General features: G+C 38.9%; 1 protein-coding gene across 1 annotated transcript in view; it reads right to left on the bottom strand.

Annotated features, from left to right (window-relative positions):
* Window positions 1-208: 208 nt before the first annotated feature.
* The window catches only part of CLMN (calmin), a 77,795-nt gene continuing 63,104 nt past the window's right edge, over window positions 209-14,899 (bottom strand). Inside the window, exons 8-13 of the mRNA XM_065685514.1 lie at window positions 14,175-14,257; window positions 11,415-12,731; window positions 10,221-10,402; window positions 7,317-7,377; window positions 6,245-6,306; window positions 209-4,683 (exon numbers count right to left, since the gene is read on the bottom strand). Of these exons, the coding sequence (XP_065541586.1) occupies window positions 4,530-4,683; window positions 6,245-6,306; window positions 7,317-7,377; window positions 10,221-10,402; window positions 11,415-12,731; window positions 14,175-14,257 (1,859 nt within the window). The 3' untranslated portion in view covers window positions 209-4,529. The remainder of the gene's footprint in view (window positions 4,684-6,244; window positions 6,307-7,316; window positions 7,378-10,220; window positions 10,403-11,414; window positions 12,732-14,174; window positions 14,258-14,899) is intronic.

The raw sequence follows: 14,899 nt of genomic DNA, 5'->3' as shown, positions 1-14,899 counted from the left end.
TTAATCTTTTAAAGCTCTGATTCTGTGGGGATTGATGCAGAAAACCATAAAACCAAAAATCACTGGGTATTGCGTGGTACCCCTGTAAATTCAGTGGAACACTACTTGCATAAAGCAGTTACAGTCAGTCTAGTGGGCTGGAGTAAACTTGAGAGTCTCCAGAAGATGTAGAAGATTTAAATGTATTTAGACACCAAATACCAACATGTAGAAATTTCAGCCTCAGGAAGTTTTAATGGAAGGAAGTAGCTTAATCACTCAGTACACTTTGCAACTGTAGCTGAAAGTTTAATATCACAAAATAACATATTGCTATGCAGCTTTAAGAATCACACAATCATATTCAATCATTTCCCATATTTTTCAAGTTACTGTTCATTACAAACTCTTCTACTATTTGCAGTTCCAGTTTTCAAATGGATGACACAATCGATGCATAGCTTAATGTTCATTCTCACAACTTGTAATTAATAAATAATCATATCACATACATAGAATTTTATAGGTACTCTTAAAATGGTTTTACATTACTATTAAATATATAGATAAAATAATCACTGCTATATAAAAAAATCATTTTGAAACAGCTGAACTCCCAAGCTTTGCATAAAATTCTGTAGACACATTCATTACAATCTAGAAACTCAATAAAAATGCATTTTAGAGCTCAACCATCAAAAATATTCATGGCATTGAAAAGTGATTGTCATTTTTTACTGTAATCTGTGCTTGCCCTATCTTTGCACCGATCATTTCTTACAATTTGGCAAGGGCTGTGTTCAATTTTTTGTAGATTATGTGACTCTAAATAATTTCTTGAACTCTAAGACATCTGTCCTATAAATTTTTAGCAGGGTTCTGTCTTCAATAGCATATTTTCCTTGCACTTCCAATAAAATCACAATGAAACATTTTGCGGTTAAGTTACATGACTACAATAACATTGAACCATCCAGTATAGTTGTCTCTCAGTCTTTAATGGCACTTCTGTGAACACAATCCTTTATCCAGTGATCCTCAAGCACTTCCTGACACTTACACTTCACAATACTCTGCTACCCACACATTTCTTCAACAACAATGGATTTTAGAAACAGTCTTAACAGATCAGTACCCTTGTGTATCTGAATTTGATGCTAAATCAAAATACCAAATGCAGTCAGTTCAAGTTTAGCATTTTTCAAAAACACCAACAAAAATTCAGGAAAAACTGTCTTATTCAGACATATGTTATGGAAAATGGATTGATGATGGATCATCCACCAGCCTTTAAAACCTGCACTACTTCAAGCCACTCCTCTAGCCACCAAGTTAAAATAGGCTTTGCCATAGTGAATGCTTCACCATCAGGCTTTTAGACTGTTAGCTCAGAATAGGACACAAAGTTCGACAACAAGAAATGTTTTCAGAATAGGGCACTTACACAGCGCCTGGATCTTGCACTGTGGAAGAGGTGCAGGCTTATAAGTCAATGTAAGTGGGGGAAGCTGCTGTTTATGCAGATGACATTTTTGCAGTGCGAAGTAATGGCAAAACTCCTGAAGAGTACAGTCTCTTCTTATGCACAGTTGACCATACCAGTATAATCAACCTTAACTCTTTATCCTGGATATTCTTACCTACAGGACAGCTGAGTGAGGTTCACTGCCTCTGTTATAGCAAAACCACAAACAAACCCAAATATGGAAAGCAACTTTCAGTCCAAATTGCGAACCAATTGAGTGCTTTTTTGATCTATTTTGTATGGAAGAAACAATCTCCATTTCTTAATGGGATAGGCTGGAAAGTGTACATAAGTTTAAATATTGGGAGATGATGATCAAGACAATTGCTGGATGCTGTTTGACATTTAAACTGCTCATTTTGCTGTTTCAGTCACTGTTCATCAGTGGGAGGTAAGAAAGAAAACCTTGGTGTTTCTCCCTCTTGGAAGAAAATACTGTGTAATGAAATTGCCAGCATCAGTGTATTCGCTTTTTCATTCTTTATGGATGACAGTTGTTCAGATGAGACAGCCAAAGACCTCTTCATTCTGATTCATTTTCATAGCAGGAAGAAGACAGAAGGGAGCTTACTTGATTGAACTTTGATAACTTTGATAACTGTAAAGCTCCATGAAGTCTGCAATCTAACCCCAGATAATCTCTGCTGAAGACTAAGAAACATGGAAGAACCAGAGAGGCTCAGAAAGAAGAAAAAGGCTCAGAAAAAGTTGTCATAAATTAAATGAGCCTTTGAAGAGTGGCAAGTAATGAAGAGCTGTCAATGCTTTTGCTCTGAACTAACGTACATTGCTACTTGCTGCTATTAAATAGCTGCTGTACCTCAGCCTGGTGTTCACTGGTTTTCAGATTAAGGATATAAAGTTTCTTGTATTGTTTTATTCTTTCAGTGAAAAAGCACTGGCCCTTCAATGTCGTATTTTAGCCTACTTCAAGAAAGCATCTTGAAAAATTCTAATAAGGTTTTCTTTCGGAAGAAAGTACCACTGTCTTCTTCAACAAGCAGAAACAAGTTCATGCATCACAAAATCAGATGACTCAAAATAGTGAAAATTTTCATCAGAAAAATTAAAAACTTTTTTTTTTTATTTATGTTGACTTACACTGAATTAAATTGGGAAGTTTCGATCTCTTCCTCAATAAGCACTAAAGATCTTAATTTTAATCTCTAGTCAACAGTGACAGGACAAAATAGGAAAGATCTCAGTTTTATATTGACTGAAAGAGGATCAGAATTTTATCTTCAGTCTTCAAGATCTCCTGCCATGCATTGCTGCTACTGAATTCTAACTTGGAAGAAAAATCCCAGGGAAACAAAAAGCTTATAAAGAACAATGAAGTATGATGGACAGTTAGGATTACTCCAGCAGGTAACATAACTACAAACAGGTTTTAAATACCTGCAAATAAATTGCTATATATCTGATGTGTCCCAATCCCAGGTATTTTAGCTGAAAACTAAGCCAGGGCAGAGATACACCTTATGCTAAAACAAAATATGTAAAACTTCTACACATGTGTTGTAAGTTTCTCACAGCGTAAATTATGAAGCCCCTCATTTTAGGAGGCACACTGCAACTAACCTAATGAATTTTCAGGTGGAAGCAGCAACAAGATGTAGTCTCATAAAGCATACTATCAAACTAAAAATGTGCTGATGCAAAACAGTGACTTCACTGTAAGTCACACAGAGAAAAGTTACTGCTATTAAACTGAATTTAAAAACTTCCCTTTTATCCTGCAGTGCATGGGTGCACCTTCTCTGGCAAATATCCTAAATCAAATATCCTAAAGTGATCATTATGTGGACAAAAATTACAAGATGCAGAAGTGGCTCAACAGTGCCCATGGACAAGCCACAGGAGTCTATTCAATTGCACTAGAAAGTCAATACCAGCTGTCAACATTTCTCTGTATTTAGTTTTACACGTCTTTTTTTTTTTTCCTCTATTGGCTTGAGCACTTAAAGGATATTTCTAATCCTTTTACCATGCATTTGCGCCTTAACAGCACCCTCAGCAAATCAGGTTACCTATTATTTTTTTGTATCTTCAAGAAAAGAGAAATCTTCACATATCTGGTAAATAAAAGCAGCAGAGAAAAGGGAGCAGAAGCAGCCTCAGAAGCAGTGAGGTGCTTAAATAAAAACCCAAACCACCCAAAAACCCCAAAACAACAAAAAACCCCCTAAAACCCATGGTATCTGTTCCTGATAAAGTATTAAGCTTCTTGAACATCTTTCCAAAGATGGCCACCATCAGTAACATATAAAACATGTATTTCTTCAGGTATTCTCTACAGAAGTTTCTGGGCTAAGATTTCCCATAGGATCCCTCCTAAGAAGCAGCTAGCATGTATGTTCTTCACACTTCTCTACACCCAACTTATTCCTGCAAATTAAACATAACAGAAGGTGCAGAATAAAAATTAATTTAAGTCCTAAAAACCCAAACTCCCCTACCCAAATAAAACCCTTAACCTGATTTTATTGCTCCACTGGATTGCCATGGGAGTTGTAATCAATTCTTGCGGTGTGTTCCACCACCTGCAGCTCTGCTCTGCCTCTAGCTCTCTCAAAGAATTCCATGGAAAACATGACAAAACATTTCTGTTCAGGTGGGCTGATTCAAGGGCAAGTCAACACCACCCCTCTTCCACAGCTGTCAGACCCTACATAAGCAAATGAAGCCAGAAGAATAATTTTTGAAGACTAGAGCTCTGAACTGTTTATATTTCTACTGATAATTATCTGGTTTTATTTAGCATCTTATAAAGCAAGGCACAAATGTACAAAATTGCATCTACTAAATCAGGTAATTTTTATATATATTTACACAGTTATCATAATATAAAATGTGCCAAGACACTGTCATAGCACAACAGTAGAGGAGTTGAGGACAACCTGATAATAAACACAAATACCAGGTCCTACATTTCTGTTTGTGCTTCACCTGAAGGAACATATTCATACGCAGATACACAAAGCAATCCAGCCACCATCCATTACTTTTCCACACATCATAGAGATCAAACTTTGTTGCTAAGAAGCTGTGGAAGGAGTAAAAGGCAGTAGGCCAGCACCCAGAAGAAAATTATGAAGTAGAATAGCTCTGGCTGCTCAGCAATTGTAATTTCATGAGTTGGTGCTGGAGTCTCACTTGCTTCCAAGTCCTTTTTCTTCCTGAAAACAGGAGAGAATTTGGTAAAAGGCAGGAAAAAGAAGAAAACTCCCCTCACTGTTAATATTTAGTGTAAAGATCAAAGGCTGACTAAAAGACAACACTTTAATGAACCATTTCAGTATAGTCAGTTGGAGTCCAAGCTAGACTAGACAGTGCATAATGGGATTCAGCACTGTGCTCCCTTAGGAGCCAATGTACATAGCCATTAATCCTCTGAAAACTCTAGACAAATTCTCAGGTACTTTAAATACATGCTGTTACAGCACAGTTGTTTGATCTAAGGTGATTTCCATCAGTTAAAAAGATGCCTTTTATATCCAGAACAGTAAACACAGCTGTGGGCAACACATCACATACCACACTTTCACAATTTTACTCATACACTATATCTGACTTGATACCTTTTCCTAAAGCCATCTATTTTCAGAGCTTCTCATGTCAGACACCAGAACATTAAAAAAAGTAAAATTAAGACTTCAAGAAACCAACTAGCGGTTGGGGTTTTGCAGGACAACTCCAGAATTCCAGCTTTCCAAAATTCCAGTTGTGGTTCATAAGGGCAAAGCTTGATGGACTGTCAGCCCACTGAGCTCTCATAAAGATAAGAAAAGGACTTATTTAAAAAGGCACAAGATTGCACACTCATTTTATGATTTTGCAGTACTATACGGATCACCCTCTGGTAGACTTTTTGTAAATCTACTTTTGGAGAAAACTGGTTTTTGGCCTGTTTTAATGAGTCCTTTTTTCTGGCTTGGGGCATCCTACTTGCTCAGATATTATACTGGATATATACCTGAGTATTGCACAAAACTTGCTCAATATCAGCAGTCTGCAAACAGGCATAACTGTGACACATATTCATGCTTGTTTCTTTTTAACAGAAGCATAAATGAGACCAGGATGCTGGATCCCAATAATATTTTCTGTGTTTTCTGCATTTAATGCAACCATTATTTTAACTAGAAGTTCTCGGAGGTACAATCCAGTATCAGCTAGGAGGGGAAATCTAAAGCAATCTTTGTTTCTCATAGATATGTAAGTCCTAATACCAAAGGGATACACGTTCTGCATGCAGGATCCGTCACCCTAAGTCTAAACTAAACACACATACAAATTATTAAAACTCATGTGTGCTCTAACAGAGGCCAGAACTCCACTGAAGTATTGTATTTCCTTAGCACTGACCACACTAAACATTGTCTAGACAGTCTTCCAAACCAGGAAAGAGTCATCACTGTCTGAAGACCTCACATTTGAAGTCATCCCACTCTTTTCCTTGTCTGAAATATCCACCATGTGGGGAAAGTGCTCACAATCTTGCTTAGACAGCTGAAGCTTTCCTCTCAAGTCAAGAGAAAGCATTTTAGTCAAGAGGGAGATCAAGCAGTGAAGAAGTTTTGTACCTTACACCTATGGGAAATATGGGCTCCGAACCATTACACAAGACATGAAGTCAATCTCTACCATTACAGGTAATTTCCTTTTGTTAGCATTGTTAGAAGCACCTAGGAGTTATGGATTCCATGCAAAAGGCTTCTCTGAATAAGAACCACTCACCTGATGATCAATGGATCTTCACCCATATCTGTCATCTTCTGCTTGTTTACACCATGGGTTTCCTTAAGCAAAACAGGAATTGATTATATAAAAAAATAAATCAGCATGTCACAAAGAGGTAATTGTGTGTGTGTTTTATGCACAGTAAGTCCAACTTTTGCTCAAATAAAATAAAAGTGTGCTTATAAATTTATTCCCTGCCAGGACACCTACCACTGCAGTCTGGCACATGCACACAATGGGAAAAAAATGTGAAATAAGATTTTTTTATTGCTTTCAAGTGCTTTCATTCATCTGAAAAAGCTTCCTCATTCATATATATGTCAGTAGCTCTGACAGCACTGCAAAACTAAAGCATCTATGTGAAATCTCCATTTCATTGAACATTGGGATGCTCAGAGTTTTATTTTGTGCCAAAAAAGAGCCATATTCCTATCTGTGCTGAGCATACCCAGATTACTGATGCTGTCCCTCCCTTCTGACTTAGAAAATACAAATCCAGAGCTCAGTTGTATAGTGTGTCTCAAGAAACCAGTATGAATTACATCTGCCATTGAGGATGCAGTTTCACATTACAACCAAAATTATTCTAGGGTTAGCAGCTCCTATTGAGATAATACAGCAGTACTATGAAGGAAAAGGAAAGAGCCCAATCTGTCATTAAAAAATACACTTCAAAAGGCACTCAGCCTTTTTGCATGGCTGTGACCAGCACACTGTTGAACATGCAAAGAATGTACAAACAAAACAAAACTCCAACAGCAAATCAAGGCAGCTTCAAAGAAGCAAAGTGGTTAGTACAAATTAAGCCTCAAAGTTAAAATAATTGTAGTATTATCTATTTCTTTGTGGGTTTGTTCAAGGTTCAATAAGGTTCAGTTCCATATATTTAGGAGAGTTCAATAAAGCTTTCCAGCTATGCCTGGTTTTGGCACTAAAATTATTAGAAGTCACACGGCTTTGTATTATTACAGAGCTTTCTATACAGAGTAGACTCTTTTCCAGTATGTGATTTTTTTTTTGAGTTTAAGAGAAATAGAGAAACAGCAATAGGAAAATTTCACACACTTACCTCCTCAGAAGTATTAGGAGATCTTTTTCGGAGATAAATGTTGGAATCACCATCACTGGTTCTGAAATGTGTGTAAAAGCAAAGTTTTTAAATTCATAAAGCTAAGTTTTGTTTGCACTTCAAAGACAGCCACTGCAATTGCACATGCTAGTTTCAAACTATGCAAAACCACAAATATGCACTGTAGCATGTATTAGAATATGGACTTGAATTTATCAGTAATATAAAAAATGGCCTTAGGAAATCTGACCCACAATAAAAAAATCCATATGCTCAAATTACAGTCTTTTCTGGAAAATGGTATCTGATATGGTTCTTTCATCTTTGACATCATTGACATCTAAGTAAGAGTATACCCCAGGTTTTATGGATGTCTATAAATAAAGAATTGACAGACTTTGTAGGGAACAGAAAGCTTGAAGGAGACAGCACCTCAGCTGTCTCTCTAACCCCCTGCCTCAATGGCCAGTAGGCTTGGTCTGAGCAAGAGGCTGGGAGGGGACATGACTGCAACAGCTGACCATGACTGACCAAAGGGATATTCCATACCATATGATGCTGTGCTTAGCAATTGAAACTAAGAGAAAGGAGTAAGCTGGCAGAGGGACACACACACATTATTAAGGCATTTGTCTTCTGAAGCAACCACTATGCCTGTCAAGGCTCTACTTCCCAGGAAGTAGCTGGACACTGCCTGCTGACTGGAAGTAGAGAATATTATTTTTTTTCATAGAATCATAGAATAGTTAGGGTTGGAAAGGACCTCAAGATCATCTAGTTCCAACCCCCCTGCCATGGACAGGGACACCTCACACTAAACCATCCCACACAAGGCTACATCCAACCTGGCCCTGAACACCGCCAGGGATGGAGCACTCACAACCTCCCTGGGCAACCCATTCCAGTGTCTCACCACCCTAACAGGAAAGAATTTCCTCCTTATATCCAATTTAAACTTCCCCTGTTTAAGTTTTAACCCATTACTCCTTGTCCTGTCACTACAGTCCCTAATGAAGAGTCCCTCCCCAGCATCCCTATAGGCCCCCTTCAGGTACTGGAAGGCTGCTATGAGGTCCCCACGCAGCCTTCTCTTCTCCAGGCTGAACAGCCCCAACTTCCTCAGCCTGTCTTCATACGGGAGGTGCTCCAGTCCCCTGATCATCCTCGTGGCCCTCCTCTAAACTTGTTCCAACAGTTCCATGTCCTTTTTATGTTGAGGACACCAGAACTGCACACAATACTCCAGGTGAGGTCTCACGAGAGCAGAGTAGAGGGGCAGAATCACCTCTTTCGACCTGTTGGTCACACTCCTTTTGATGCAGCCCAGGATACGGTTGGCTTTCTGGGCTGCGAGCGCACACTGCTGGCTCATGTTCATTTTCTCATCGACCAGCACCCCCAAGTCCTTCTCTGCAGGGCTGCTCTGAATCTCTTCTTTGCCCAACCTGTAGCTGTGCCTGGGATTGCTCCGATCCAAGTGTAGGACCTTGCACTTGTCATGGTTGAACTTCATGAGGTTGGCATCAGCCCACCTCACAAGCGTGTCAAGGTCCCTCTGGATGGCATCCCTTCCCTCCAGCATATCAACCGGACCACACAGCTTGGTGTCATCGGCAGACTTGCTGAGGGCGCACTCAATCCCACTGTCCATGTCAGCGACGAAGATGTTAAACAAGACCGGTCCCAACACCGATCCCTGAGGGACACCACTCGTTACTGGTCTCCAGCCAGACATCGAGCCATTGACCACAACTCTTTGTGTGCGGCCATCCAGCCAGTTCTTTATCCACCAAGTGGTCCATCCGTCACATTGATACCTCTCCAATTTAGAGAGAAGGATGTTGTGTGGGACAGTGTCAAACACTTTGCACAAGTCCAGGTAGATGACATCAACTGCTTTACCCTTATCCATCAATTCTGTAGCCCCATCATAGAAGGCCACCAAATTGGTCAGGCAGGATTTCCCCTCAGTGAAGCCATGCTGGCTGTCACCAAGCACCTTGTTGTTTTTCATGTGCCTTAGCATGCCTTCCAGGAGAATGTGCTCCAAGATTTTGCTGGGCACAGAGGTGAGACTGACTGGTCTGTAATTGCCCGGGTCTTCCATTTTCCCCTTCTTGAAAATGGGGGTTATATTTCCCTTTTTCCAGTCGTCGGGAACTTCACCTGACTGCCATGATTTTTCAAATACAATGGCCAGTGGCTTAGCAACTTCATTTGCCGTTTCTTGTCTCCTTCCCCTTTGCTTCCACATGCGGCCTTTGCTTTTTTCATCAGGTAATGAGGCAAACTGCTTTTACCTCAACCCATCATTTTTTCACCTTATTTTCTCCTCCTATCCTGCTGAGGGTGGGGAGAGAGTGGCCTGGTGCACACCTGGTGGCCAGCCAAGGTCAATCTACCACAAGGCTGTTCACTTGTTCACAGACCAAAAAAATGTCTAACAAATATCTGTTGGAGTAAAGCAGTGTCACACTTCTACATAGTGTCATAATGCACATAATGCACATTTCATCTATGTTACAAAAAACTCTTTCTGTTGGAAAAACAGTTGTAACACTGCCATGTTCAAAATGCATGGGGTTCCAGTTGGGTTTTGTGTAGCAAAGTTTGTATAGCAAAGTCAAATCAAGTCCCATTGGCAATAAATCATTCAACATGTTTAAGAGAAACAGATGAAGAAGCCAACGAGTCCTAGTACACTGCTCCAAAGAGAAGTCCACAAGGAACACAGAATCACAGAATCATAGAATAGTTAGGGTTGGAAAGGACTTCAAGATCATCTAGTTCCAACCCCCCTGCCATGGACAGGGACACCTTAACATCCAGCGGACCAGGAACTCCTCAGAAGACCAGGCATTCATACCAGTTAGGTACATTCAAGACAAAGTTAATGTGAAATACCTGGTCAATTCCTGACAACCAGCAATTTCTTCCAGTTTATCTTGTGACAGAGTAGTTGTGGCAGCTTCTGAGATTTGCAAGTCTTCTTCTTCTATCATGTTTTCCTCTTCTTCCTCCCCATTACTACTTTCTTCTGATCTCTTTACGTCTATTGATAAATCCTCTACATGTTCTGCTATGTCCTGTTGGAATTAAGAAACATTTTGCGTTAGACAACAACACTGATTCCCCACTTTTCCAAGTATTTTAGTGGTGCAGCCTACTCAGATGCTAAATTGCATGTAGTACGAGATTGAAAGTCTAAAGAAAACAAAAAGCAATTCATTTCTTGAAAGTCATTCTGCATATATGCAGCTATAAAGCATCATCAGTTCAACATACATACAATTAGTTGTGAGTTCTTTTTATGTAAGGAATCATGGCGTGACATGGCTCTTTGAAGTAATCTGTTAAAACTTTTAAATTTATCCTGCATTAGTCTTTGAAGCTAACAGCAAACTGACTGACTTCATTTGTCAGGACCAAAACATGCCCAGCATGTCTAAGCAACATGTAGAGTAACATCAAATAGACACTCATTCCTGAATAACACTATCTAAAATAACTGCACTGGAAAACATATAAGACAATTCACAGTAAATGTCTGCAAGAAGAGCTGCAGTAGCAAATTGCCTAAATCCAATATATTGAATAATTACCAAAAATCTCCCCTCCTCCTTCAGTGTAGAAAAGCCTTCATTTTACCCATGTAACTTATCCTACTCAAATTGGTTTAAGTTTTTGTAGGCAAATTTATTCGGATTCAGACAAAAATTACCTTTGCCTGTATTCTACATCAGCAATGCTACTTTCTGTTCATCTCATTACAAGTTATTAAAATACCCTCTGTGACAATCTTTACGCGTAAGGATTATACAGGAGCCTCAAACTACTTTAAATATAATTAAAATTCACATTTTTTGCCGTACTCTTAATATTTGGAATTGCTCTCTCAGCGTCAGAACTTCTCAGGGATTTGCAATTCCATTCATTCCAGTGGAGGGCTGTGACAAACTGTTACGGGACAGGAAACCAAGTATATGTTAACATATTTCTACAAAACGTGGCAAAATTAAAACATGAAAACCACTGAAGTCAGATGTGGATCTCCCATATACACACAAAGAAATGCTGGTAATAACAAAAAAAAAGTACCTCAGGATGCTGTAGAATAGTGGAATCTCGATGGTTGGTGATCTTTTTACCATCTTCTTCAGTTTCTAACTCTTCTTCTACTAGTAATGGCACTTCCTTTTCACTGGAAGAATTCACGTGACTGTTAATATCTGTTGTTTCCTCCGTGCCATTCTCACTATCTGTTTTGGATGAACGGACATCTGGCTTATTCCCTAAGTCTGGCTCTGGAGCATCTTCCTTGTAGTCCTGTTCTGGTAAGCCCTCCTCATGTAAAACATCTGTGACTTTTTCAGAAGAAGCTTTATCATTTGCAGCATCATAGTCTTCAATACAGGGCTCAAGGTAAGCATTCAAAACTGCTGATATGGGAACATTATAATGTGGATAATAAAAGAGATCATGGGGTATTACAGATACTTTCGAAGAACTTGGCAGCACTTCAGCTGAAGACTCAACTTCATCACAGCTGTCCAGGTCTTCTGGACTTTTAGGTACATCTGAGAGAGAGTCATCAGATATTTCATGCTGCGTAGATAATTCTTGACTTTTGAGATCAGAACCATTCAGTGAACAATGGTTAGTTTCTATCATCTCAAAGGTAGGTGATTGCTCTGTATGCTCATTTTGTGGAATATTCAGTATTTCCTCATTTAGAAGATGAAGAACATACTTACGTGTATCTTCTTGTTTTGAGGTATCTTTTGGTAAAAGAACTGAAGTCTGGGGTTTACTTTCTTCTACCTTATTTATAGATTCATCTGTAAGTATACCTGAAGTCGAAGATAATGGACTTAAAGAAGAAGTATTGGCTGAAAGGCTCTTAGTTTCATTGTCATATTCAGTAGAGGTTTCTTTAGTTAATTCTTCAGAGTAGTCTTCGAAAGAGTCAACAGAATTTTTCTGATCTGTCAGAACAGCTGGAGAAAGGTCATCGTTCTGTTTCAGTGGATCATCAGACATGCCCCTTTCACCTGGTGTGAATTTGTCACTTAGAACCTCCCAAGAGGAACTGGATTCTAAACTGACAGATCCTGCAATTTTCAGTGAGGTAGGCCGCTGAGGCTCCTCTTCAAACGTTTCCTGTGAATCACCCGACATGTGATTCAATTTCCCATTGCATTTTTCAGAAACGGTTTCTGATAGGATTCTGTCAGGGGTGTCATGAATATGAACCTTTGGAGGAGCAGGATGACTCCTTTCGTGATTAACAGTATACATGTTTTCTTCATTTTCACTTAAAATCAAGATTTTGCTTTCTTTTTCTGATGGTGTGTCTTTGATGTGAACATATGTGGACTCAATTGGAAGCTCCTTGTCAGGATCTGTAAAGTCCTCCTACAAGTGATGATACACCATTAAAAGACAAATCATACCTCAGATACCGTTTTACTTTTCTCAAACACTACAGGAAGAATAACTGCTTAGCCATCACCCCATTACCTTGTGAATGGCCAATTCATAACTCACTTATTTTGAAAGTAGAGAAAACAATTTGGAAAGTCAAGAGGCTTGAACAAAGCTGAGCGTCAAGAAGCCACTTTTACAGGAAGATTAGAATGCAGAAAAGGCCACTCCTCAGTTGTTAATGTATTCATCTCTCCCTGCTGCGCCTGTAGTGACAACTGACATGGCTTCTTGAAACAATCCCAAACCCTGGGAATAAAATAAATCTAACAAGCTCACTAAATTCACTGTGAAATTATTAATACAGTAGTTCATTCCATTCCAATAGACTGTATTTAAAAAAAAGTAGTCTTTTTCTTTGTCCATTAAAATGTCCACAAGACTTAATGCCAACAAATCTTACTGCTCATCTAATCTAAAAATAATAATTAGATTATTAAAATAATTTTAATTCCAATGACTTTAGTAATGCCCACCAATTTTATAAACTACAAAATTCATACCAACTGGAACCTTCAGTCAAGAAAGGAGAGGAAATGCCTTTCGTGCAGGAGCAATCATTTATGTGCATATACTCTAGCAACAAACTTACCCAGATACTAGAAGGACACTGAGTCCCTTAGGGATCCTTTCAAACCAAAAAGATTACATTGAACTTGGTTTGTCTGGAACCACAAGTAGCCTCCAGAAGAGTTTTTCAGCTTACCCAGATCTTTTCCCCAGTTCCTGGGACTTCCTATTTTAGCTTGCATTTTCTGTCTCCTATCCCTTAGTTCTTTTGTAAATTTACCCTCTGTTTCTCCAAAAGACCTGTGTCAATACCTGACTCTGTCAGCCCCTACTTACTACTCAGCTCTCTGTTTCTGATGAAGTCTGCATTGAAGTCCTGGCCCTTTAATCTGCAATGTATTTTGTGCTTACAGTGAGGGCTTTGACTGCTGCACTGAAAAGATCCAGCCTCTGGTATCTTGTGTCTGATACTGGATAAATTCAGATTGATTGTGGTCCTCAAACTTGAGAAGATAGAAGTCTAAATGAAATTCGAAGTCCAATGAATCATCATAGATTAAGGGATAAAATTCAGCCTTATTTAAGACTAATACAGCAAAGTAGCAGAACCCCACGTAACCAGGTCTAACTTCTGAAAGTTATAATTGCATGTAAATGTTTAAAAGCACAATTCTACGTAAAGCATTTTAGCAATCACCAGTGAAAGCCCATTTGACTGGATTTAACAAAATTGTGAACAATTAAACCTGAGTTTGTGATTTATTTTAAATAGAAACCTAGAAGATAAATACAGCAATATCTGACTTTCTTAAGTACACCAAAGCAAATTAAAAACAATGACATGACGTAGGAATAAACACATACCGCTTCCAGCTCCGGGAAGTGTTCCAGAAACTGCGCCACATACGTCACAATTGACTGTTCATCGGGTGATTCCACCATGATATCTATGGAGACAGACACAAGGTGCTTGAGCACACATGGCTCTAAAACGTTCTTGAAGAGGAACAGATCATCAGGCATTTATCCTGCCTTCATAATGGAAGAAACAGCAGCTACAAACACTTTTGTGACAGATGAAAGAAGTACTTTTCACTTTTGATGGTACTCAAAAGAGTTCTCAATGTCTTACTCTTATCAATTTTTTCCTACTTCCAAACACGTACCGAACCCTAATCAGGGTCCCTTTTAATCCACCTTCATACTGTCATTTATGTTGTTGTCACTAGACAGTGATCTTGTTGAGTGACAGCACGGACGTTTATTTTTAGCAGGATGGCCCAGTCACTTTACAGGTGATGCATGAAAGCCCACATAACCAATCTGTGCCTTCAGTCATAAAAGCAAGGCCTAATACCTGTCTAGTACAGTTCAGTAAAAAACACTGCAAAAAGCTTCATTTATATACATATATTTATATGCACACATATATACTTATGTTTACATATATAAATATATATATGTGTATATATGCATTGTAAAGGAAAAACCGGGAGATGAAAACACATCTGAATAGGTATCTACCCATTTTCCTGGTATGGCAGACTGATACACTTCATCCTGGAGTGATGCTTAGTGTCTGCAGACTG

Source organism: Lathamus discolor, chromosome 6 (genome assembly GCF_037157495.1).
Source record: "Lathamus discolor isolate bLatDis1 chromosome 6, bLatDis1.hap1, whole genome shotgun sequence".
Taxonomy (NCBI): domain Eukaryota; kingdom Metazoa; phylum Chordata; class Aves; order Psittaciformes; family Psittacidae; genus Lathamus; species Lathamus discolor.
Note: the sequence above shows the minus strand (reverse complement) of the source record. Positions and strands in the feature narration are given on the sequence as shown.